Source organism: Neolamprologus multifasciatus, chromosome 15, assembly GCF_963576455.1.
Source record: "Neolamprologus multifasciatus chromosome 15, fNeoMul1.2, whole genome shotgun sequence".
NCBI lineage: Eukaryota > Metazoa > Chordata > Actinopteri > Cichliformes > Cichlidae > Neolamprologus > Neolamprologus multifasciatus.
This window is the reverse complement of record NC_140453.1, coordinates 16,416,944-16,443,647: the sequence shown is the minus strand read 5'-3', so window position 1 is coordinate 16,443,647 and position 26,704 is coordinate 16,416,944. Positions and strand designations below refer to the sequence as shown.

The 26,704-nt window shown below is 38.9% G+C and overlaps 1 protein-coding gene across 1 annotated transcript in view; it reads right to left on the bottom strand.

Annotated features, from left to right (window-relative positions):
- Nucleotides 1-26,704, bottom strand: part of lama2 (laminin, alpha 2) — a 226,331-nt gene that overhangs the window by 126,811 nt on the left and 72,816 nt on the right. Inside the window, 11 exon segments of the mRNA XM_085133739.1 lie at nt 6,538-6,702; nt 10,201-10,341; nt 10,593-10,695; nt 11,528-11,585; nt 12,072-12,171; nt 12,254-12,432; nt 14,612-14,729; nt 17,774-17,863; nt 17,997-18,176; nt 23,414-23,604; nt 25,070-25,121. Coding sequence (XP_084989865.1) covers nt 6,538-6,702; nt 10,201-10,341; nt 10,593-10,695; nt 11,528-11,585; nt 12,072-12,171; nt 12,254-12,432; nt 14,612-14,729; nt 17,774-17,863; nt 17,997-18,176; nt 23,414-23,604; nt 25,070-25,121 — 1,377 coding nt within the window.

Here is a 26,704-nt window from a genome sequence, read left to right as displayed (position 1 = left end):
ATTTTTCATACACTTAAATAGTCATATTTCTTTGAAAACAGAGGAATTGCCTTCAGCTGGACATCAGAAAGAATGCAGGTTTGAGGGTTTTTTTCATGCATGTTTTATTTTAAAAATCAAAATGTGCCAAAATGCAGGCTTATAAAATAGGCATCAGCAAAACCAGGGATGGCATCAAAGTCATATCCATAATTCACATACAGTCAACTCCTTCTTACTTTTATACACATGCATTAATTTTGGCTCATGTACCTCAGACAACCACTGAGGATTAGGGTAAAACTATTCAGATTTCACTGGGCTGCAGCTAAGATGATCTGGAAATTAATATAGTCAAACTTTATGAATTCTGGGTCACTAAAGCTAAAAAATGATGCTTGAAATTTTACATTTTTAAAATAAGAAATGAGTAAAAAACTGAAAATACTGAACTTGAAGTGTTTAAAGTATAAAATTCAATTTTGTGAATTTTAAACCATATAATATCTCTATTTGACTTTTTGACTTCTACTGTGACTTTGGGTTTGACCTTCCTTGCAGTAGAAAGTCTATAATGCAATACACAAGTCATAGTTTTCACTTCCTTTCCCGATATGCTGTGAGTCACAAAGTGCAAAAGGTTGTGGAGACATTCATAGAAAGACATGCAGGCAACACGTCTACATGACTTGCACAGCTCTAAATATTTTCAGTAGGGGCTTTTTTAGGTGGAATAACCCTGCAGTTCTTTCTAATACATATATTGTCACTACATATATCCAGTTTCTTATTCACTTTCAGGTTAAGAAAACTTTGTTAATCCCAAACAAGGACAAGTTTGTGGGGTCAACTTTGTAGCTTACCCAACCAACCTAGTGACGCAATCAAATTCACACAACTTAACGCATAACACTATTGTGTGTCAAGGCGCAGATCGACAAACAATAAGGTCAAAGAAAAACTAAATTGAGAATGAAATAGATAAATAAACAGAATAATAAGGACATATGTTGAAAAATGAAAAATCATAGAAAAATGAATCTAAATTACCCCATCGGAGTTAAGTAGCCTAATAGCTGAGGTAATGGACGTTAGCCATCAATTTTTTCCCCCTTTTCTACACAAAACTTCCTGAACTCACGGTCATTTTTTTGTTCCATACCTTTTTTTACAAGGCTATTGTTTGGTACATAAAGAAATAAAGAAATGTTAATCACATGAAACACACATAAAGACAAGACATAAGATCATCTAAACCATGTAAACAGGTTTAAAATGTCATATTTGGGTTCAGCACATCAAAATCAGCACATCAAAATTCCTAAGAAAAAGCACAAACAACCTCTGAAAGACAGCTGACCGGTGCCTCCGTATTCTTGTACATGTGGTTCAAATAACATTCCTTTCCATGAAGTTTTACAAGCTGCTAAGTGATGCACAGACACTAACATATGCCTTTGGCACTTGGAAAAACAAAAGGGGGAAGCAACATTGTTAAATTCTTAAGTGGTTGTGTGCAGGACTATGAATAGAATAATTATTACTCCAGAGAAGGTTACATATACTGTAAATCTGTATGCATATCTCATTCAGGAAGATGACACAGAGCAGCTCACTCTGTTGCCCCCAGTCTCTTAGAGCCAATCAATTATTGTTGTGTTCTTCCGCAGCTTGCTGACTCCTTAAAATCAACTGCATCATTTTGCGGTGTATCAGATTTGGAAGTTTTACTTTCTACAAGGTAACAGTTTTGGATTTAACATTTGAAAGACTTATGGATTCAATATAAGTGTTGTGTCAAAGTTCTTTCTCCAGCAAGTCTTATTATGTTTTCACTCAAGTTTATAATAACTTAGCTTTTTCCCTCCACATCAGATCTAATCAAAATTCATGGGTTTTTGTTATTTTAGAGCCCAAAAAATGTTCATCTTTACATATGGTATATAAGGCATGGTGGCTATACCAGCTTTCGTGTTTGTTTTAAAGTTTTTGTTTTAAAGTTTTTGTTTTAAAGTTCACATCCTGAAGACTTCTCAAATGGCTTTTTCTCATAATTATTAAATTACTATCATATGTATTACTACAGTGTGGCCTATATTACATATCACTGTCTTTGTTCTGCTATGGTTGTGGAGCTTAAAGAAAGTCTAAGGCCTGAAGCACCATCCGAACAAAAGAAAATTTGATTTTAAGACCAACTGTGCAAACACGAAATGAAGCCAACGTGAAGTTAACGGGCCACAGTTAATCCTCATGTTAAAATGTTCAACATTATAACAGATTATTTTTGATGACATGGTTGATTGTGCCAGACAGGCTGGTCTGAGTATTTCAGAAACTTCTGATCTACTGGGATTTTCCCACACAACCATCTCTAGGGTTTACAGAGGATGGTCTGATAAAGAGAAAATATCCAGTGATGAAAATGCCTCGCTGATGCCACAGGTCGGAGGAGAACAGCTAGACTGCTTTTAGCTGATAGGACAGCAACAGTTACGCTAAAGTAGCTACTTGTTACAAGCAAGGCAGAAGAGCATCTCTAAATGCCCAACACATTGAACCTTGAAGCAAAAGGGCTACAGTAGCAGAAGAGCACCTAGAACATCACACCAACTGCCACCCCTGTCAGCTAAGAACAAGAAACAGAGGCTACAATTTGCACACGCCCATCAAAATCGGACAATATTAGACTGTAAACAGCTTTGTGTAAACAACATCAAATCTCTCTTATCTCTACTCTACCTCCTGAACCAGTGTCACCCCTAGTGGTGATGGCGTAAGGGTGTGGGGGATATTTTATTGGAACGGGATATGCTGCTGATGAATCTGCAGCAAGTGTGTGATGCTATCACGGTCGACATGGACCAACATCTCTGAGGATTGTCTCCAGCATCTTGCTCAATCTCTCCCGTGAAGAGCTAAGTCATGCAGTTACTAAAATAAAAGGGGTTCCAACCCAGTATTAGCAAAGTTTACCTAATAAAGTGTCCAATGAGTGTACATACACAGGCTATATGTGCAACACTTCTTTCCTGCTTTCAGACTTGAACTAACAAATAAACAAAAAGATGATATCCACCTTCAATATTCAGCACATATTCACCCTTGAGGCTCATCGCAGCTATTGTATTATCAGTAAGTATGAACATCCTACTAGCACTCCACATTTAATTATAAGAACATGTAAACACAAGTCTATCAGCCTCTATCGGCCTACACTAAATTTGCCAGGAAATTAAATTATTTCATAATTCAGAAAAGGCACAAAACCAAACTCCTCTTCACTTTGCAATTAAATAGAGTGTTGATGAGTCCAGTTTCGTCCAAATTATGTGTTGCATGTGTTACCTGCTCTCTTCTAATATCTCCTGAAAGAGCAAAGTAGGACAGGGGATAAGCAGTGGAGATACGAGCCAAAATAGCAACTTGTTAACAAAGGGCAACAATGTATAGAGGAACAGTTATCTTAACTTCAAGACCTGCTGCAAACTGAATACGGTTGTGTATCTATATACGTCTTGTTTGACTTTCAGGAATGCAATTTTGTGTTGCTGTACTGATAACCAGGTGTAATTATTTTCCTTTCTTTTTCTCTGGACCATGAGATTGCTATTTAGAATGGAAAAAAAAACTGGAAGAAATCAACCGCGAACTGACGTAACAGTGCATTTTCAGCCGTACAAGTCAGAAAAAGAAAGGGGAGGGAGAGAAGAAAAAAGGAAAGGGGAGGGCAAATCCATGTCATGCAATTAAGACCAGATTAGTAGTGACATTATACACAAACCCTACACACATTTGTCACTCTCATAAGTCACAGCTCATCAGCTTGCAAAAGGTTGATGTTTTTCTTACTGAGAAAAAGAATATTTTCCACAAAGACAAATTTCATTCATTACAACTGTGAGGTGTCAACTTCTATAACATTTTTCTAAAGAATCAGCTACTCCGCTCCTCCCTCAGGAGTGTAGCTAGTTTGCTTCTAAAAGAATTATCATTTTGTCTTCTTTGCATTGTCAAATGCACAAGGAAGACAAAAGCAAGGTGACTAATAGCTAGATAGAGTTGCTAAAGGGAGAAGAAAATAAAACTCTATCGCTTTGCTCTCTGTTTGGCCATCTTCATCATTCTTTTATTCCCAAATGTTGTTGAATCTGTGAATCTGTTAGTAAATTAGCAAAGACTCTGTGCTGCTATTATCATAAAGTATTTGGTTTCTGATTAAAAAGCCAAAGATCTGCACTCTTGTGACAGAGGAGTGCTTCCTAAAACAAAATGACATTTTAGTGCAAGGAATACTTTAAGTGCTCCAAAAAAATGGAGATTTGAGAGATTACGAAAGTCCAGGTGCTTGAATCAACTGCAGGTTTGTGAAGAATGACCAAAACAACTAAAAACACAGTCTTTGAACTTGTGGAACATTTTCTTAGATTGAGATTACACTCCACATCAAAAAGTTTTATTGTGATCCTTACGCTGAACCCCACTCATTTGCCCTCTGTTGGCAAATAAAGCAGAGACAGCTATTTTTTAAACTTGGCACTTTTATATCATAGTAACGGCTGTTCCTGTGACTGAGCAGTCGCTGGACCTACATGGCACATAAACTACCCAATGAGCATCAGTGGAATGCCCTTCTGGACCAATGAGCATCCGCGAAGCGGGCGATCGGGCCAATGCGCATGCATGGCATTAATGATACAGAGATGGAGATGGAGCACATCATCACACACACATTTGTGCTCTTATATATCTGCTGCTAGCTTGTTATTACAAACATGGCCTGTCACTTCCAATGATACACGCTAACATGACAGATCACAGCGTGTTTGTGTGTGTGTGTATGTGCGTGTGTAAGTGAATGCGTAACATAGTCAAGTCACATAGCATCTATCTCTGTAACACGATCAGAGACTGAAGCAAAGAATCACTTTTTCATACAGTATTGCGTACTGCTTCTAGTGATCACACACACACACACATGCATGCACACACACACACACACACACACACACACACACACACACACACATACACACAGTGGTAATTTGTTTGTTTCCCATGTTTGGAGGCATTTGGTTCTGCTCTGCTGTCCCTAATGCCTCCAAAACACATCATTATCTGACTTATATAGACCTGGGAGTCTGTCTGAGTGTTAATGCGTGTGCGTGTGTGTGTGTTTGGTGTATGCATGTGTGCGCGATGAGGAAAAAAAAAACACATTGATTATTGAGTTCAACAGGCGAAACACTGTTTACCCCAAGAGACACAAAGCAAGCGAAAGAGATAGAGAGAGAGAGAAGTGAGAGAGAAAAGAGCTTGGGGGAAGTAGAAGGAGATGATTTAGGAACAGGGAGGTGAAAAATGCGAGTCCTGGAGAGACGGAGAGAGAGTTAGAGGAGCACACCAATGAAAAGAAGCAGGGATGGAGGGATGGTTAGAGGGAGGGATAGAGGTTCAGACAAAGAAGTGAGATGACAAGCCAGGCCTGCCGGGTGCAAAGTAATGAAATTCAGTGGTATATTCCTCTAAGCCATGACACACAGACAAACATCACAGTCGGTCTGTTGTTGTAGTAGAGCAAAAACTCGACTTCTGAAACATGGACTGCAGCTATTTGCCAGCTGGAGTGATAAAGTCTAATCGTGGATACAGAAAGCCACGCTGCAATTTCAAACAGTCGGCATTAGCAGAAGCTGATCCAGAGAAGCAGGGCTACGAGGGAGGTGAACATCCCAGCAGGACACATTCTCACCAGACTTCCACCCAGGGGATACATTTTGAGATCATAAATTGGATCTGTTTATATAGTGAAGCCTATCCTAATGATGATCACGTTAGAACTTATATATTTGCCCGCCAGTGCTATCGCTACACAGTAATATAGTTAGAAATGCCCATGTCGTGTAGCAAATAGTCCGCTGAAGTAACCCGAAACATTAGCTTAAAGCTTATTGCTGCTGAAGTGTAAGATTAAAGATCGGATTAAAACAACGCACAACTGAGCTACTACTGTGACCTTGAGAGCATTTAGATGTGTCCACTTTAATGTTGGTGCTAATGTAGTTTCTCAGTTATCTCAAGTAAAATAGGCACAAAAAAAATCAGCAATCAGTGTTGACTGCTGGTTATTCAAAGGACACCGAATATATTCACTGACAATTCCATGTTATTTTTGGGGTCGTCTACAGTAGCTTTGCATTATTTATCTTAAACTGGGCCTTAGCGCAGCCCCTCAGTTCTTCATGTTTCTGAAACAAGTCGTCTCAACTCCTTTCCTTCTCTCCTTTAAGCCAACTTTCTTTTGATTAGCCGCACACTGCAAACAAAAGACTCAAACAGGAGGTTGTGGGGCTTCTGTTCTCAATGCAGGAGCAGTGTGCCTGAGATTATTAGGGATTATTAGGAGCATTATAGACAGGCAAAAGCAGAAAAAATGGCCTATTGTCTCGCACGGGTTCATTGCACATACACTGACCTCGTTTTTGGAAACACTGGCCATGTTTAATATAAAGAAAACAAGGAAAATCGTAAGTCTCAGAGTGTGTGCTTGCAGCTGACCTTGTTTCCTAAGTATAGTCCAGGTGCATTCCAATAGTAGGCGGTGCCAAGATCGTCCACAACATCTAAGTGTCGCACGCTGAGATATGGGGGGGTCTCTCTGTGAACGGACCACACCCTCCCTCCCGTGTTGCCAACCAGGTGCCAGCCTGTCAGAGTGGTCTCCTATGAACACAACATTCAGGTTAGAAAAAAGTTATTTTACTTTCAGTTCCATCTATTTCAAAAACAACTTTTTTACTCTGATCATGCTGGCATGCCCAGACCGCAGTTCCCCATGTCACATTTCAAAGTACACAAAGAATATTTCTGTGTAGGGGTTGTTAAAAAATTCAAGACCCAAATTGTGAGGCACGATCTGTGTGAAGAGACTGTGGCAGGATTGCACCTTTCCGCTCTCTTCTGCAATCGCGGAAGTACACATCATAACAAGACGTCAGCTTTCAACTTCAAGTTTTTGTTGGGGTTTTCTGTTTTCAGCAGGTTTGCTGTTGCTCACTTAAACTGCGTGAGTCATGTAGAGATGTAAGATGTTTATATATAGTCATCAGGAAAATAATTTATATAAATATGTAAAGGGAGAGTCTTAAACAGAAAAGCAACATACAGTATTATTTCTGTCCACACGACAGAGCTGCTTACTGTCAGCACATCAGTAACATTGACAGCAAACATATTAAAGCAAGGCATGTTCAGTGCAGACGGACAGGTTTTACTCATAATGCCCAGCTGGTGGTTCGGATTTGCTACTTCACACAACTGTCAACACTCTGACTCTTTTAATAGATTTGTTCATCCACCACCTGAGCTCCTTCTTTTCTATTACCAAAATTGCAATGTATTTTTTTTTTTGTGTACCTATTGTGTCCAGGTAGTCTACTGCCAAACGTCAACTTTGTTTTATTGACTTCTCGTTCCTGCCCTAGAATCCTCTGCCTCAGCAACCCTCTCATGTCCTTCTTCACTGCATTCGTGGACCTTCTCCTGTTTTCCTCCTGCCTGGCAGCTCCATATTCAAAATCCTTTGTCCAGTATACCCACTATCCCTCTTCTGCACATGTCCACATCATCTGAGCTTGGTCTGCCTCCGTCATACCCTTATCTTCTGTATTGTGGTCATTCCCAACCAAACTCTGAGCATCTTCAACTCTGCCTCCTCCAGCTCCACCTGCTGTCTTTTCTGTTATTGCCACTGTCTTCAAACCACAAATCACAGCAGGTCTCACCACCACCTTGTAAACCCTCATTTACATTCACCCACTCCACCCTACCTGCACTCTCTTTTTCACCTTTATTGTACACTGTATGTTGCTTTGGATGCTTCACCCCAGGTATATCAACTCGTCCATCTTCACTGTTACACCTGCCTGCCTCTCATTCACACACATGTATTCTCCTTTGCTTCTACTGACTTCCAAACCTCTTCTCTCCAGCACACACCTCCACTCCACTACTCCTCCTCTACGCTCCTCTTGTCCATACTCTCAGTACATCACAGTGTCATCTATGAACATCATAGCTCATGGTGACTCCTGCCTGACTTCATCTGTCAACTTGTCCATACCACTGCCTCCAAAACCCCAAAACCTTTTTACAAAAATCCTTCAAGCAAAATAAAGGTGGTTTATATAGATAAACTCATGAGCAGGAAAATGATTACCTCTAATGATACTTTATTATAAGAGGTAATTAAAAATTAAAAGCAAAATTCAAGTTAAAGTCAACATATTACTTCAGGTTAATTAAAAAAAAACTATAGAAAATGTCTATCATGTGATTTTTTTAATGTCATTTATTGTAGATGTAATTAGTTGATTGAGATAAAAGATTTTTTTAACAAAAATGTCAAAGTTAAGCTTTTGGTAACAGTTTTGTAAATCTGCCACATGTCAGCTGGAAGTTTGCAATCGACGCCTTGAAAGAGATTTTTCTTCTTAAATCCTGAAGGATTTTGTGTGTGTTGATGTGTGTGCGCACATGTGTGTGTTTGTGAATCAGAGATTGCTAGACACACATCTGTCATTGTAATTAACCTAACCTTGGCTTCCCCTTTTGAAAACACACACACACACAAACACACACACACGATCGGTGTCTAAATCAGAGCTGTCATCCTGTCAGCGTCTCCTCTCTCCTCCTCTCCCACCCTGCCTGTCAGTCAAAAACTGTTTTCCTCTTGCTTCACCTCTCTCCTCCCTCTTGCCTCTTGTCTTGTTTCTCCCTTCTCCTTTCTAGTCCTGTCCTCTTCCTTCCTCCATATTTTTCTTTCTCTTCATGTCTCTCACCTCTCTGTTCCCTCCAGACTCTCTATGCAGTTTTGTCTTTCTGCTTAACATCCTACTGATTAATTTTCAGATGTTTTTAATGTTTGCCAGATCCAAATTACTTTACACCTGGTGTCAGATATGTTCAGGCCCTGAAAGATATTTATTAAACTGATGCAGCAGTGTGGATGAGCAGTTTTCGTGTCATCTAAAAGTGATTAAGGGATTGTTTTGTTTGTTAGGAAAATGTGTATTATGGACCTACATTAGAAACTCACAATCTGAAAAATTTCACTTTAAAATATACTGAAGGCCTGGTCAAACCAATTTATTTGATTAAACAAAGGGGTAAACAGTAGTTGGCAAACTAATTACTAACCCAGTCACAAAAACGTGTGTCAAACTCAGTGTCAGTGCCCAAGCTTGTTAGCTTTGAACCTAATTGAACATTATGACAAGGTTATTTTAGGTGACTGACACTAAATGAAAAACTAAAACTACCCATCCATCTATCTTCTTCTGCTTATCCAATTCAGGGTTGTCGGGGTGCTGGAGCCTATCCCAGCCGAGTTACACTTCAGTTTAATTCTTTTCGCAAAATTTGTTATCACAGCTTGGCCGATGAGGCTTTTTTGCATATATTTATTGTGACTTCGCATGTCTACTTTGAGTCAGCTGCTTTCAACTGGTTTGTTCTTCGCTTTTATTTTTTATACCTTTATACCGTTTACCTATGTTATTTCCAGCATATGCCGTCAATGCCCTCAAGTTAACTATAAAACAAGTAAAAATGAAACTAAAAGCAAACATTTTCAAAAACTAAACTAAACTGAAATGAGCAAACCCACACATTATAGAAAACTATAATAACTCTGATGTATGAGACCTGTTGTTCATGTAGTATTTCCTTCGTGTTTAAAAATCAGATTTACGTCTCTTTTGCTGAGCAATTTGTTCTCAAGTAAAGCACGCTGTTAGAAAAAGGAGACACAGGCCAATGTCAGTAAAACCTCATGACACATGCTTCTGTTTTGGACTCTCTGATTCACTGAACATCAGTGCTGTTTAAAATTCTGCATGTCAAAAGTCACCAAAGTTGGATTAGATGCAAAAGATGAACACAAACTGAAAATTTACTCCACTCTGAAACTTGTCATGGAAGGGAACACATACTATAAAATTAGTCAGAACAACTTGCGTCACAAATTTGTTCCTCAGCTGATGTTCATTCTTCTGTGGTGCACAGTTATGATGCAATTTAAGTTTACAGCAGTAAATGATATTTGAATAAAAGGAGGAAAAAGCAGTTTTTCAGCTCTAAGCCACTCTTGCAGAAAAGATCTTAAACTGAAGTGACGTTTACATCATCCCACAACATCAGTGAATAATGAGTTCCTACATTCTGATAGGTCCACGTGGAGGCAGTGCACTGACTGGAAACGCCCATGCAGGAGCATTTTTCGCAGCCGCGTCGGTTGGACTCTTGAAGATTGTAGAATCCGAGCTTACAGCGGTCACAATTTTTCCCCTCCACATTTTCCTGCATGTGAGAAAGACAGAGAGAGGGGGAGAGACAGAAAAGGGCAGGCAGAGAAGAGAGAGGAGAAAAAGAAGAAGAAGAAGGACGCAGCATAGTTTATAAGCTGCCCTCAGGTTGACGCTACGAGCGCAAAGCATGTTCCGGCAATGTTAATGTGGTGAAAATAATGATGACAGGGCTAAAAAGGTTAGCAGAGAGTACTTGTCATTATTTCTGTGCATACAAATGCGAATGTGCGTGTTTGTGTGTACCTTGCATATGCAGGGTGTTATACATGGGTCAGCGTTGACGCTTCCTTCAACGCTGCAGTTACAGCGCTCACAGTATGGGTAGCCCATATAACCAATAGCACACCTACAGTTTTACAGCAATAATAAAGATCAAGTCAAAACCGTAAATTGATCAAATTAACAACCCCTGCGTTTATCCTGATCAAACTGTTTACGCGTGACCCACCGATCCCCTACTCACTGCTGCAAACCGCTAACGCTGGTAATATGTGTGCATGCTTAAGCAGAAAAACCAAAACAAAAAACTTCTACTAATTAACAGAGAAAGTAAGCCAAAGCAAGTCTATTAAATAGCATTTAGTAAGTCATTTTAGAGACAATGCTTATGCTGTGGCCCTGCGGGTAGGTCATTAAAAAGTTTAGAGGAAAAGCAGTATTGTGAAGATAAGGCTTTTACATTACACTAGAGTGGAATACTGGGTTACCGTGGGATCAAAGATAATACAAAAAAAAAAGCAATTGCATCAGTAAACGCAATTACTCGCAAACTAACTAATCAGGAGAGTAACATGAAGGACCCTGTTGACAGATCTACTGGTTGATATTGAAACTGCTTCCTGTTTAATTCTTGTAGGAATTTAGTAATGCTAAGACTTTTCATGAAGACCTCAGGCTGTGGTTCTCTCCGTTAAAGTTTGTGAAAGGTATTATTAAGGAAGTAACATTTTAGCTGCAAATAAGACAGTGCCTTGCATTTGCACCACAGCTATGCATGCAGTCACTTCTATACAACCCAAGTGTGATAATCAATATCATCAAAGATCCTAATGGAAACTTGGTGGCAATTTCTAAACACTAATTGGAACAGACAACAGCTGAAAGGTTCTGCTCACCTGTCACTATGTGTCTATCTCTTTCCCTATTTGTGTGCATGCGTGTGTATGTGTGTCTCTCACCTGTCACATCTCAGACCCCAAAAACCCTCCTTACACCAGCATGACCCTGCTGGCTGGCCTGTCAGTCAAACACACACACACACACACACACACAAAGAGACACATGCACACATAAAAAAAGTATAAGTGTAAGAGAAAGGGTATCTCTTTGAAGTAGCTGCACCTAAAATAACTCTACTTGCTAGATATAAAAACAGCGAAAACACAGAGGAGGACAGAGGAGTAAAATTATCTCTAATATAAATAGTTCTGTTCTGTCAAAGACATTTTCAAGTAACAGAAGCTTCTGTGCATGCTGCTGAACTCGACTCACCCCGATCCCATAGGAAATCAATGTGGACCGAATTGATGAAATCTCAGAGTTACTGAAGTACCACTTTAAAATGAATTAAAATGTGGAATGGGTGCAGGCTCTAAAAGTCTGCATGCATATCCACTGAGGGGCCAAAATTATCCCTATGTTAGGGCTTAAATGATCCTCAGAAAGAACAAGGCGGAAAGTCACGTGACCAGACAGAAAGTACAAGTCAAACTGAGTGCATACGGGGCGTAGCTTGGCTCGAATCTGCGACACACGTTTGGCTGATGGAACCGTATGGGTCGCAGGAGCAGGGGATGCAGGGGCTCTCCTCCTCAGCGCTCACCTGGACAGGTAGAGAACGCAGACATGTTCAAATAGCAGCAATTTAGGTAATGTAAGGACACACGCATAAGCAGGTTACGTACGTCAGCAGGTCTGTAGAATCCAGGAATGCAGCTCTGACAGTTAATGCCAGCCGTGTCGTCACGGCAGCCTATGCAGACTCCGCCCCCTTTGTACTGACCGTGAATGTCCTGGCTGAGCGACAGATCTGCCACTGTTTGATTAAAGTAGCATTCTTCTGCCTTACCATGGCAGTTACACTCTGAAAACACACAGAAAAAGTTGGTGGGCTGTAGTACTGCAGTTGATAGGATTTGTCGAGTCCTGCCTCTTCTATCAAAATTCTGTACAGTATTATATGCAGCCAGGGGGACATTTTCTCTAATCCTTTTACTTCATCTGCTCACAAGATGAGAAAAAAAACACCCTATCCTGGTTTTTAGACAGTGCCGTAAGGTTCACACACTGACTGTGAGCTGTGTGTTATCTCTAGGGCTCCAAAGAATTATCTCCAGAGGAAAAAAAAAAGCCTTACTATTCACTCATGCCCTTTCCATTTTCACTTTAGTTTGCTATATTTACTAAAGTGGTCTAAAATTCTAGATAACTAGATAAAAGCATTGTCCTTTGGAATTTTGAGAAGAAACTTGGACTTAAAGTTTGTAGAAGTCTCCTACGGCCCGAACTCCAGGCCACAAAGATCTTCTTGAGTTTAGATTCTGTAGCTGAGTTCATTTGTTTCATATATTTTCTTAATTCAGACCAGAACATGTTTTGCAAAAATAATGTTGTGATTGATGCAATATTGATCATATGTTTTCCCAGTATGACAAGTAAACCTACATGACTAATGGACTTTTTAACCTACACTATGGCTATGGACTCTCACCCCTACAAACTCAGTACATTTAATGTAGCACACTTTTAGATTTTAGGTCAAAACAACCACAGGGAAATGGCCTGAGGGACATTACTTAAAGTGTATTAAATCCAGGGATTAAAGGCATCAGCTGCATAAATGGCCAGGTGTTAAGAAAATAGTACTGACCTTCATTGCTCGGCATGCCTTATTTCAGGTCCCTACGACATATTAATTACAATGCATATTGGTTGGCTTGAGAAGCAGAGCAAGTTACATGATCTATCACATGCTTAAACACTACACAGTGCTTTATATGTTCCATGACATGATTATGAAAGATTTTTGTTCTCCAGAAAGTTATAATTACATCTGTCTTATATGTTTGCATGACTGGACCTTCCACCCACTGTTAATCCAGTATAGTATTCACAGCTGTGTTTATGGGATTAAGAACAGTGGATATCTTGTCCCGCTGGTCACTGCTGACCTGTAAAGCTGCACAACACTACAGGGCATCATTCTTTGCTGTCCTAGAGTGCCGAGTTCTCTCTAAATACCTCATCTTAGATAAACGTTTTCTACCCCTACCATTACAACATTTTGTTCAGTAGTGGTATTAAATCTGTCATGGTCAGTTCTTTTACTATTATGCTATCCAGGACCTTTTTGTCACTTTAGTTATGTCAATGTCAAGGCAACAGAAGCAGTCATTGAGCCACTAAGACTACAGAGCTTTCAGAGGGTGTAGCCTGTGTGAAATAAAATAAAGATTACATGTTGTAACCTTAGTTTTATGATGACAGGTGGAAGCCTCTAACCTCATCCCTCTACTGCTGCATAACTGATGAAGGTTAATGGATGCCAGTGTGATTTCGGAGGGCTTTATACAATCTTATATCACAGACTGATTCTGATCAGCTGGAAAGAATGTGAATTTCAGGGCACTGCTTCACAGTTTAATTGTGTGGAGAGTACTGACCTCAGTGAGTGAGTACTCTAGGGTTAGCCTACTTTTTTGCAGTAGCCAGGCTTTATGTGAAAAAATTAGCTCAACTAATCAAAAAAAAAAAAGAAGCAAAATAAATGACTTTGACCAGAAAAGTAAAATTAAAAATAATATTAGTCTTTAAAATAGATATATATTAATATTTAAAATAAATATGCAATGTTGAAAAATGAATAGCAAAATAAAATAAATAAATAAATTGTTAGCCAATAGACATAACAACTGCCATTAGTAAATCAAATTGCTAAACTTAATGTATAAATGGTTGTAATAGTTTGCCAAATCTGTAAGTAAAGTGTATTTAGCTAAAAATGTAGATGGAGAAATTGTTAAATAACATAATGGGTAAAATAGTTGAAATATCTAGTTACAATCTCTTAGGAAAATATGTAGTATTCTGTTTCTTATTATATAGTGCCATAAGAACTCTGATAGAGGCTTTTTAACTCGTGAAAATCTGAGAAGTCACTGTTTATTTTTCATAAGTAGCAAATGTGTTGTGGGTGAACTGCTGTAAGCTTGTGGGTAGCTGTGTGTAATTTACGAATATAATTTGTTCTGTGTTTTTCTTACTCTCGCAGACATGTCGAGTGAGGAAGGTTCCTGCCATCCAAGGCTGCTGGTGGTAACCTGGGCAACAGCGATCACAGCTCTCCCCACAAGTGTTGTGTTCACATTCACAGCTAAACTTCTACATATGCGCAGAAACACAAATGTCCACACACAAACACATGGAAAACACACATTAACAGTGCACTTTAAATTTCACAGATGTGAGCTCTCTTTAAATTGATTGTGCGAACTAGAAGCAGGTTTTTAAATCTGAATCTGAATCGTGAAGAAATATGATTTTTCACTGCAGCCAATTCTTCACCGCAGGTGATTCAAAACCTCTTAAGTGAAAAAATGAAATGTCAGCCCTTAGCTTGACACTACTCCCACACACAGTGTTGGGAAAGAGTGACCTTCAGTTAATTAAACTAATAACTATTATTTGTTGTTTTGTGTCCTGTCGCTGTGCCGAGTGACAGCCTGTTAGAGAAGCTCCCGTTGTTTGATATTATTATTTTAATGACTTTACCACCCAATAAGGTTGATTTTAACTTTTATTTTCCCCTACACCATTTTTGTATCCTGAAGGGAAATCAATTTTATTTATTTTTTCCTTTGGATTTCTTATCAAATTTTGTTTCTTACCACTATATACTTAACAATTCCACTGCCCGAAGTGAGGCCTTTAATCCTTGAGGAGATTGACGAGGTTTCAGAGCTGGAATTAAGCGGAGAGTTAAATAGTGAAAATGAAAACAATCTGTTTAAGTTTTTTAGACAATAAATTGTCTAAATAGAAATGATTGCTTGATTGTAGTATGAGGTGTTTTACTGTTTCACTTCCCAGAAAGTGTGACCAAACCCAGCATTGGGACTTCTTTGGGGGATACAGATGATATGATAAGATATCATTTGCAGGAACTGCACTGCTTGTGCAGGGAAATGGTGCTGGTCATGTTACTGCAAAGAAACTGTTCAGTCGAATGTGGACTATTACCACTATGGATGTGTGCGACTAGTCAACTAATCATCGCTGTTGCCAGTCGGTACCAGACTCAGTAGTCGTTTAATCCAATTGTTAAAATTTTACTTGATGCCAAATGCCAGTAAATCACTGAATCATCACTTCAGATGAGTGGAAGAAAATGGCTGGATGGTTGTTTTGTTATTTTAAATTTGAACTTTTATTGCAGTGGTTGAACAGTGTGCGTCATTTATAACGCACGGCACAATGCGCCACACTTTTCTGTCACAATTTATACGTTTGTCAGATGTTAACTTGTCATATTTGAACATGCTTTGTAGTAACATGTTTTCACGTCATATTAAGCATCGGTTATTTATATTGGTTGTTTTATTTGTTGTTGTTTATTTGGTTATTAAAATGCATCTGTTATTAGTTTTTGACATTTTCCATTAGATGGAAATTTAACTTGATATCTTAGTGTTTCTTAGATAAATGAAAGGGTATAATATTTTTTCCTGGTTTGGTCGACTAAAAAGTTTGTCGCCAGGAAAATCCTTGAATTCCATTATCATGCACGTGGCAGTTTGTATAAGAATCACATCAAAGATTGTTTTACAGACCCTGTTATAAGACATTTTACTGCATTCTCAACCACATAGCTTCCAGAACAAATCTCTTTTAAACTGTTCTGCGATAATAAGCACTGTAACTATCAATTTTTGAAATAAAGTAATAACCTAGTTCAAATGCAGTCTTTATGTTTTTGCTGTGACTTTGTGGTCCTTTACATGCATAACCACATCCGCAGTAAGAACGTTTGAATGTATGAACAACATCTGAACTGAAGCAAAATAAAATGCTGAGATCAAGTTTGTATTGATTTGAATCTAAAAGTGTAGAAAGTGTACATGTATAACCCTCTGTACAATATTTATGAATATATATTTAATATACACAGAAAATTCTGTCCTTTGTGCACCCTCATGTGGCACCTCAACATTCACATGAATGTGAGAATAGAGTGCAAATAGGTAATTATCAAAATGCATCACCTTTTGAAAGCCCTTTAAACAACAATGTGTACACATGAGAGCCAACTCAACTGAAAGAACTTGGTTCAGTTTCCAAATTTTCAGTTAGCAGTAAATAGGTTCACGATTAGTCTCCCAGGAGAGAAATAAATTCAAAACTAAACACGGACAAAGCAGAATGTAGCAGGATATTTGCCAACTAAGGTTCAGTAATTCAATTTAGGACTTTCTGTAAATTGGTTGATATGGTGAGGGTGCCAGATTTAACTGAGAGGAGAGCAGTACAATAGCACAACGAGAGCCAAGTCTGGATTTGTTGGCATGAGTAAATTTGCCCCTTTTTATCTGAGACACAATGCTACAGCTCTTGCTTAGGCTGCCTTTGTGCTGAGCAGGCATCTGAACAAATGTTCTGCGGACGATCATCAACAAATCATCTCGCAGGTCTCCACCTTTCTGAATGTCTGCCCAGTATGCTACTGCATGGATTGTTTGAACTCTAATCAAAGTAAAAAAGCTAAATGTCCTGTGGGAACAGCGCAACAGAGAAGCTCTAAGAAACTGCAGATAAATAAAGCAGAATTATAAATAAACAGAAATTATTCGGCTGTACCGTATACTACATCTGCTCTGCAAAGTCTTTTTGTTCTATTAAAACTGACTAAATGTGTAGCCTTTAAACACCTGGGCAGAAGAAAGTGGTTAGCCTCCTCTAGTGAGTTTAAATACTTTCTCAAGTCTTGGTTAGAGACGGGGGGAAAAGAAGAAGAAAAAAAAAACCAGGACTTTTCACACACCAGTGACATCACTTATTGTCACTGACATCACCACCGAGGGACCAGACACAGGTGTCAAATCTGAGTTAGACTTCTTGTTTCAGCCTCGGGACATGTAAAGGACACAACGCGGTGCATGTGTGTGTGGTGGGAGAAAAAGAGGGAAAGATCAGGTGTCTGGTATCAAACACTCCTCTGTTTGAAGTGACACGTGAGACGACGCTGTACAGTGTCACCTGTGTCCCCTCCAGAAAGGCGTGCACTGACTCACACGGAAAGTTTTTATAGAAAGAGTTAGATGAAAAGGTGATGCCTGAGGGCTCTCTTTACTCCTGTTCAGAACTATGGAAGAGCTACATCACCTTGAAGATATTGTTAAACAGAGTGAGAGAAAGTTGGACATTATTACCTTTGTAACACTGTTGAGTGGACAAGCTTTCGCATGGCCAAAACAGATGCACATCCCTCCAACTGAGATGTCCTTAATGGTATAGTAGTACTGAAGAGCCAAAACAGGTTATTGCAACTTTAACAACCAATGACTCAAAAGATATTCTACTTAAAAAATATCCAGAGATGAATGACTCATACTGACAAAGTTAAAGTGGTAGTGCATGTGTTTTTAGCCTCACCCGTCTCGTCACAATAGGATCCATATCTTTGGGGTCATGGAGTGTCAGAGTCATGAGGTCGGCGTTCAGCGTTCTGATTCTCTGAAACACCAACCTGATGTAGCGGGCGGACGTGAAGTTCAGGAGAGTTGGCGAGGGGTCATCTGCACTGGGTCTCCCATTGATCAGAGAAGTGTGTATCTGTAGAGATAAGCGCCGACATATGACAACAGAATTCGACTGCATGCTGTGAAAATTAAATGTTTTGTGAGTTTCTCACAGCAGTAAAGAGAAGAAGTAAAAATTCAAACAACATAATGATGGGCAGGTAATCCAATTACTTTTTTCAGGTAATGAGTAAAGTAAGGGATTACTATTGCAAAAAAGTAATTAGATTACTGTTATTTTCCCGTAAGCACTCTGTGTTACTGTGTTAAAGGGTCAAAGTACTGACCTTACTTTGAGTTTGATTCTGTAAAAAGTGACAAAAACATTACTATCAACTGTACACTGCGTGTGAAGAAAACCCCCTAAACTTCTGAGCAAGTACCTAGCAACCCCCAGATCCCCCCCACTGACATGACCGCTGCAGCACCGGGCAAACCTCCACCCGCCCCACTCCAGCTAAACAGGTGAAAATAGATTTAAGAGCGACAGGACTCGGTGCCACTTAGTCTTTGATTCTATTTAATTTCTGCTGTGTTTTACTTGCATCTATTTGAAAGAGTGAGCGTAAACACAAAACACTATTTTATTTTATGTGCTGATATGCAGAAAATAGGTTTAAATCTTAAACAAATTTCTTCAAGTCAAAGACTGTTGCATATAATGTATCATGTTTTTAAAAAGTAACTAACTATCTAAGTAACTAAGTAACTATTACTTTTGAAAATAAGTAATCAGTAATTAGTTTTAATTCCTTTTTCAAGTAACTTGACCAACACTGATGAGCAGCGACAGCTTCTACAATAAATTGCTATTTGTTCTTTAACAACAGAAACATATCAAATTTAAGAATGCTGATTTTCACTGGATTCAACAAGAATGTCAGGGTAGAAAATGGTTTTATTTGGTAATAATAAAAACTGATTTCAAATTCAGACCAGGAGACAGTGGCTACAGCAAAGCACAGCGGTGATTCAAACATAAAGCCTGATATCACCCTTTGACCACAACAGACTGAGAGTCCAGAAATAAAAAGTGAAGCCAGCACAGAAGTGACAAAAATGTGGACAAAAAATATTTTGACAATTATTTTTTTTAGCTCATTTAAATGAATTCTGAAAGGGTTTAAAATGGGGACACATGTTGCCACATCAGAGCGCATTTGAGTCACTCAACTTAATCTCTTGACTATGTTTGTGTTCTTGGCGCCTTTCTGGGCAAATTAATTATCTGTTACTTAGCACTAGTTAGTAATAATTATCAGATACCTGTTTTGTAATCAAGCTTAGTAGATAACTTAGCACACCCCTTTATCTTCCAAATATACTTCCCTCTGACAAAAAAAACCCAGCATGGCAAAAGGAAAAGGAGATCTCAAGATGCAGAGGAAAAAGCAATGGGTGATGTCACAGTGGCTGTGACCAACTTTTATATACAGTCTTTGTTGTTGAACAGTGACTGGTCACAGTAGGCTAAGCTAACCTGGCACTAACACTTAAAGCACTTAAAGAAGACTCAATAAGAAAAATGCCTCCTTACAGCTGACAGCACAACTTATTTAAGGGATTATAACTTCCAAGAGTGCCCCAACTTTACTATAACTTATCACATAGTAACAGTTTCACCCTGCCTTCCACAACTTGACAGAGTTTAAATACTCACTGGCTAAGACATCTTGTCATGCACACCTGATTCAGTCGGAAGCCTCAAATTTCTTATGGTTCTTTATACCTAAATTCGTTTTTTACTGAGTGTATGCATGTTTTTATGTAATATCACAGAAGGTTTTTCACTTGTTCATAATTTATTTAAAAAAAAATCTGTCTCTATTCAGCCACGTTTTGATCAGTGTTTCGTTTTCTTGGATGTTTAGCTCCTTGACCGCACAGAATGAATTCCATACTGACAAGATAGGATCACATAGCTGATGCACATTTGTGAGCTGCGTATCCATGATGACGATCTCCTGTTCCATCACATCCCAAAGGTGCCCTGTTGGATTGATATCTGGCGACTGTGGAAGGCATTTAAGTTCAGCGAATGCTCAAGAAACCAGTTTGAGATGATTTGAACTTGATGGCATTACACATTATCCTGTTGAAAACAGTCATCAAAAGAGCCCTACACTGTGGTTATAAAGAGATGGACATCAATATAAATGGTGCCCTGGTAGGTTGTGGTGTTTAAACATTTTTCCAATCTCCTATTGTCCAGTTTTGGTGAGCCAGTCTCTGTAGTCTCAGTTTCCTGTTCTTTGCTGACAGAGGCGGCAGGCGTGGACGTGTTGTGCGCTCAGTTGTGTTATTCTGTATGCCTTGCTTTTAACATGTAGATATCTGATTAACTGTTGCCCATCTATTAAAAAAACAGTCTAGCCATTCTGCTCTGACCTCTGGTATCAAGACATTTTCACCCATAAACCTCACTCTATGTTTTCTTTTTTTTTTTTTGGACCATTCTCTGTAAACCCTACAGATGGTTGTGTGGAAAAATCTCAGTTGATCAGCAGTTTCTGAAATACTGAGACCGGCCTGTCTGGCACCAGGAATAAAGCCATGTTCAAAATCACTTAGAGTACGTTTCTTCCCCATTCTGCTCAGTTTCAACTTCAGCAGGTTGTTTTTTCTATCTCTACCGGTCCAAATGCATGAAATTGAAGCCATTTGAGATGCTGATTAAATATAGATATGAAAAACTAGTTCATGAATTTATTACTTTTAGGCTGGACTATTGCAGTTGATTAATATCAGGATGTCCTAAAAACTCTTTGAAAGCCTTCAGTTGATCCAAAATGCTGCAGCAATTGTACTGACAGGGACTATATTGTCAGTACAATCTTCATTGGCTCCCTGTTAAATCCAGAATCAAATTTAAAATCTTTCTCCTCACATACAAGGTCTTAAATGATCAGCCCCCATCTTAGCTTAAAGACCTCATTGTACTATATCACCCCAATAGAGCACTTTACCCTAAGACCACAGGCTTACTTGTGGTTTCCAGAGTATTTAAAAGTAGAATGGAAGGCAAAGCCTTCAGTTTTCAGGCCCCTCTTCTGTGAACAAACTTCCAGTTTGGATTCAGGAGACAGACACTATCTCTATTTTTAAGATTAGGATTAAAAATTTCCTTTGTGATAAAGTATATAGTTTAGGCTGGGTGTATAAGATAAGATAAGATAAGATAAGATAAGATAAGATCACCTTTATTAGTCCCACACCTGGGAAAATAGCCTACATCTATATGTATAGATGTAGGTTGCTAGGGGCTTCCTATGATGCACTGTGTATTTCTTCAGTATGCCTCATTTTCACTGTGTTTATACACCACTCTGCATTTAATCATTAGTTATTATTAATTTCTGGCTCTGTTCTGCATCATGTCTTTGTTCTGTCTTCCTCCCATTAACCCCAACCAGTCGCAGTTTCTTACTGTTAAAAGGGAGTTTTTCCTTCCCGTTGTCACCAAGCTCTTGCTCAAAGTGGGTTGTTTGATTTCTGGGGTTTTCTCTCTATTATTTCAGGGTCTTTACCTTTTTGGCAATATATGAATAACATTGAATTGCATTAAATGTATGAGCTGAAATGTTAGATGACCACAAATCTTTTCTGAAACGTAATAATTCTCAACAAAAAACAATGTCCTGATGTAAAATTGCTAATGACAGGATGCCCACAAGGCAAATAATATACCTCTCTACAGAATCTTACAACCTGGATCATAATAATAGAAAAAGGAAGGACAAGCACAATTACTGATGACATTCAAAGAATCGTGTATTTTTCCAGCACTGGTCTAACATTAAATCAGAGTGAAAGTAGTAGAAGCATCAGTTTATATTGTGCATAAACAATAATCACCAAGCAGGCACATAATAAGAAGTGTTAGGTTCTGTCTGCCTGCCTGCCTGTCTGACTGTCCATCTGTCTGTCTCACTAATGTGGCCAAAAGCAACATTTGGCATCTGTAAAAAAAAATAAAAAAAATAAAAACTCTTTCAGTGAGCTGACTGTGTGTATGTGCATGTATGTCAAGAGGAAACACTTGATGGGTGTAAGCTGCACACTTGGAAGTAACGAAGGAGCCGGTTCTCTATGTGTGTGTGCTGGCGTGTCTGTGATGAGTGGTGGGGTGACATTGTGAACGTGTGTGTGCGATGCTGTGACACATCGCCTACGACTCATTATGGTTTCACTGTGATCAGACGGCAAGGGAGCTGTCAACCACACACTTGTGCTCACACACACACACACACACACACACACAAAATTCAGACACCTCCGTCGTTACTTGCAGCTCTTGACAGCTCGCACCCCCTCTAGCGCTCCCCCGCAGGACACAAGCACATACAGTGCAAACACACAAAAAGACACACCGAGCACACATATTCATGCACGCACATTAGGACACATGGAAACGCATGCAGATAATCAGAAGGGCATCTACAATTACAGCCCTGTGTGGGGGGGATGTTAACGTGTGATTAGTTTATTTTCAATGCGTGTTTGTGTATTTGTTAGTATGTTTGTGTGCTCCGAAATCCTCTTTCTCTTCATTAATGTCAGGCCTGCCTGACTCTTGTTACTGGATGTGATCACACACAGCAGATCAAAGGAACACAACATTAAACACTGGGGTGCACATGTGTGTATTTGTGTGTCTTGTGGTGTTTTTTTTTTTTTTTAATAACTCAGAACTTTCTTTTTCATGTCTTTGATTAAAGTATTTTATAACAATTCCCAAATCCCTCTTGTCACCTGGCCATTACCTGCCTACACAAGTCACCAGTCCACCAGATCAGTCTCTTTGCCACATCCTCCTTTGTGTCTCACAGTTCTACAGTCAACTTTGGTTCTGCCCCCTTCTTTATCATCTCTGACCACTCTGGATTTTTTCTTCTTTGCCTATACAAGCAATGCATTAAATCCAGAAATTCCAGCATGGTTTAAGTAGATTTAAACTAACCCACCTTAACCCTTCTTCCCCAACTGGGACCAAAGAAAGACAAATAATCTTGAGTCAATCCAACCTCCTACCCCCAACAGCTGTATTTTGAGTGAGCAGATATCGAGGTCAAGGCTTCCCATTATATGAGCTGGTATATTGGAAATGTTTGCAAATTTGTTTTCTCTTTTGCTTTAGAAGGACAGCTTACCCTTACGCAACCAAAAGCCTTTAGATATACCGTTAAAATGATCATTCTTTCAGCCAGAATAATTGTATAGTCAAAATCTGACATTGCAGCAGCCCTAGTTTGTGACATCTTCATGTGTTACCTCTCCATTCTCCAGTGGGTGAATCTTTGAGTAAAAGGATGTGCAGATGACTTCATCATCTCTGGTGTAGGATGGAGGTCCTGTCCGAGGATTTATGTTGAACCTTGTCAGGCACTCTGTGTCTGTGATAGCATAGTACTGCCAGGGTTCAAAGGTCACGCCATCTATTGAACGCTCTAAGATCCAATTGCCTGCGGACAAAAAGCAATGGTAAAGAAAACAATGAAATGCTTTCAGTGTGTGATGAGGAGACCAGGGAAGATCAATAAAAATAATGACTGGCACGCAAGTCTCTGTTAAGGTCACGCTGCTTAATATACATAGAAAATTGACAAAACATTCAGTTTCATATTTAACTGTGGTATTCTGGATTGATTAAATGCAAAGTAAAGTGAGTCCTGCTGAACGAAAAAAACAACTGCGAACACAACAACAGAAAAATCAAACAAACATGCACTCATAATTTCCATAATCTTTATTATTTTTTTGTTTATTGTGTTTCTGTGTGAACTAGCTAGAACATCAGCTTTGTTTTTGCCCATTATAATTGCTTATTTTATCATGTAAGCGCCACATCCCTCCATTATATAGAGTCATGTGAAAAAGCAGGTTTTTCACATTGCTTTCTGCAATACTGTCAAAAATTAGGTTCACCTTTACTATTTCCATAGGAATTAATTAGGGTAAGTAACAGACAGGTGCTGCTAATGAAATATATTTGATTAACTGATAATCAGCAAGCGTGACCACTTCTATTAAGCAGGTGGTCTGGATCTGGATGGATTTGGGTCTCATAGTTAACACGATGCCACAGACCAGACAACTCTGTAAATTCCCACCAAGGTCAGATCGTGCAGTCCTCTTAAAAATTATAAAGAAAAAACAAGATCTGACAAAGACTCTACAGGCCTCAGTTAACATGTTTAATGGTAAAGATCATGACAGTACAGAGCAGGGGTGTCCTGCAGGTTTTAGATTTGTCCTTGATCCACCACAGCTGATTTAAATGGCTAAATTACCTCCTCAGCATGTCATCAAGTTCTCCAGAGGCCTGGTAATGAACTAATCATTTGATTCAGGTGAGCTGACCTAGGGTGATATCTTAAACCTGCAGGACTCTGGCCCTTGAGGCCTGGAGTTCCCACACCTGATTTAGAGAAAGACTGAATAAGTAGCACTTGTCTGGAAGTACAATGCTACAAGAACATTGTAGCATGGCTTAGGTTTGCAAAGTTGCATCTGAACAAAACAAAGACTTGTGGAACTTTGACGAGATCAAATGAAAATGTGGCCATAATGGATAGCACTGTTTGCCAAGAACATCGTAATTCCATAGGAATTCAACTGTTTCGTCTTTTTTCTAGATTACTTTTCAACATATTTAAACCTTCCACCGCCATTTTACTTTAACGTGCTAGTTTGTTGTTTCACATCAGTATTGTTAATCACTGAGCTAAAGATCCATTTGATTGAATGGAGTCTTCCATTATATGAAGGCTTCTCTGTGGGATGATCATTAGCTTGATGATTAATGCTCCTAAGATGAACCCTGCGCATTAGTCACAGTCCTCTCCTTAAAATTAATCAAAGCAAAAATATTAACACTTCAAGCAGTATGAGACTGATAAAATAACATTTTTATAATTGAACGCATACCTGGACGAGGTGAGTTGGCTGCCTTTATTATCACATAGGCGATCTGAAAAACCTGAAAGATGCACACAGAAAAAATCCACATCATACCTTGGTTTTAACAATTACACAATTTTTCACTGTTTTAACCCTTAATACAGAGCAGTCCAATATTAGTAACCTTTAACAGGGATATGTGAATAAATAAAATATTACTGTATGTCAGACTGAAAATTCAGTTCTTTTCAGCTTTTTTCTTGTTTTCACTGTAACAAATATATGGCATTCAATATTTCCCCATATTAACAAAAGTTGTGCATACCTGTGCCTACAGATGAGCAAAAAGTAAATAAATACATAGAGAAAATGAAATCCATTAGACCACACTGTCAAATAACACACAAAAAAGTGCACTGAATGACGTCTACTCATCACACAGTCTTCCTGTCAGCTTCTCTCCCTTTAATTGATTGCATTAATATCTTAGAAGGCGTTAACATGTTAACACATATTAACACTTTTTGGGGAGCTTTTATTGCACTTGCAGTAGTGTATCAAGTTCTCCTTATTTTGGGTCAAATTATCTTCATTTCATTCATTTCTCCCCTGCTCTGCTCGATGGTGAAACACGGAGCAGAGGAGGGCAGCAAAACTCTCATTGCGGAGTTTAACGAGTGAAAATTAAAAAATAAAGTGCGCATAAATTGGGTAACTGAATGCTCAGGAGTGCACTTTGCCCTTGTTGCTTTTACAGTGCAGTGCAGTAAATTGCAGGTGTTGGGGAGAGGCTTACATGCACGAACACGGCAGCTGTTGCCAAAAACAGTAAAGAGGGAAACTCAGATTAAAACTCACACAAAGGGAGCATGACTTTCTCATGTGCTTAAAGCCAATGCTTATTTGCTGCTATAGTAATTTCAAAATATATGAAACCAGCAAACCAGCGCTTACAGTAAGCAGGTTTCGTGGTAACTTTAAGCTAGACAACCACAATAAACCAAAAAAAAACCCAGAACAAGCTAAAAGGTTTTTATTTTTCAGTCACTGAATGTTGTTGTCCAGTTTTGCCTGACTTTTTGTATTTATAAAATAGAAATTAAATATTTTATTATGATTTAAATAAAAACAAAAATCCAGATTCGCTCAGCAAGATAAAAGGTCAGCTCACTATAGACAGGTATAAAAATGTACTGTATATGCGAAATTCAGATGTAGGTCAAATGCTTGCTCCCTAACTATCTTCACCAGGCTGTGGTTCCTTTCTCTATGCAAGCTCATTGGCCTTTTTTCTCAGATGTGGGAAGAAGTGTCACATTGCAGCAATTAGAATAGGGGAAAAGTGTGTGTGTGTGTGTGTGTGTGTGTGTGTGTGGTGTGTGTGAGCAAAAGTAAGGGAGGGCAAGAGAGAGCGAGAGATTGTGTCATTTAAGTAACCCTATAGCAGTTATTCAAACCTCCTACAAAGAGTCACTGTTACTTACTGAGAACGGGATGGTGTGTATGTGTGTGTGTGTATGTGAAAAGGAGTGATTTCAGGGGTAACTTGTAATATGGTGACAACTTTGGGACAGCTAGGCAGCTCCAGCAGCTAAACATAGATCAACACCACTAACTAATGCACTCTGTGTCTATGTGTGTGCGCGCGCACCCAGGGTTGCA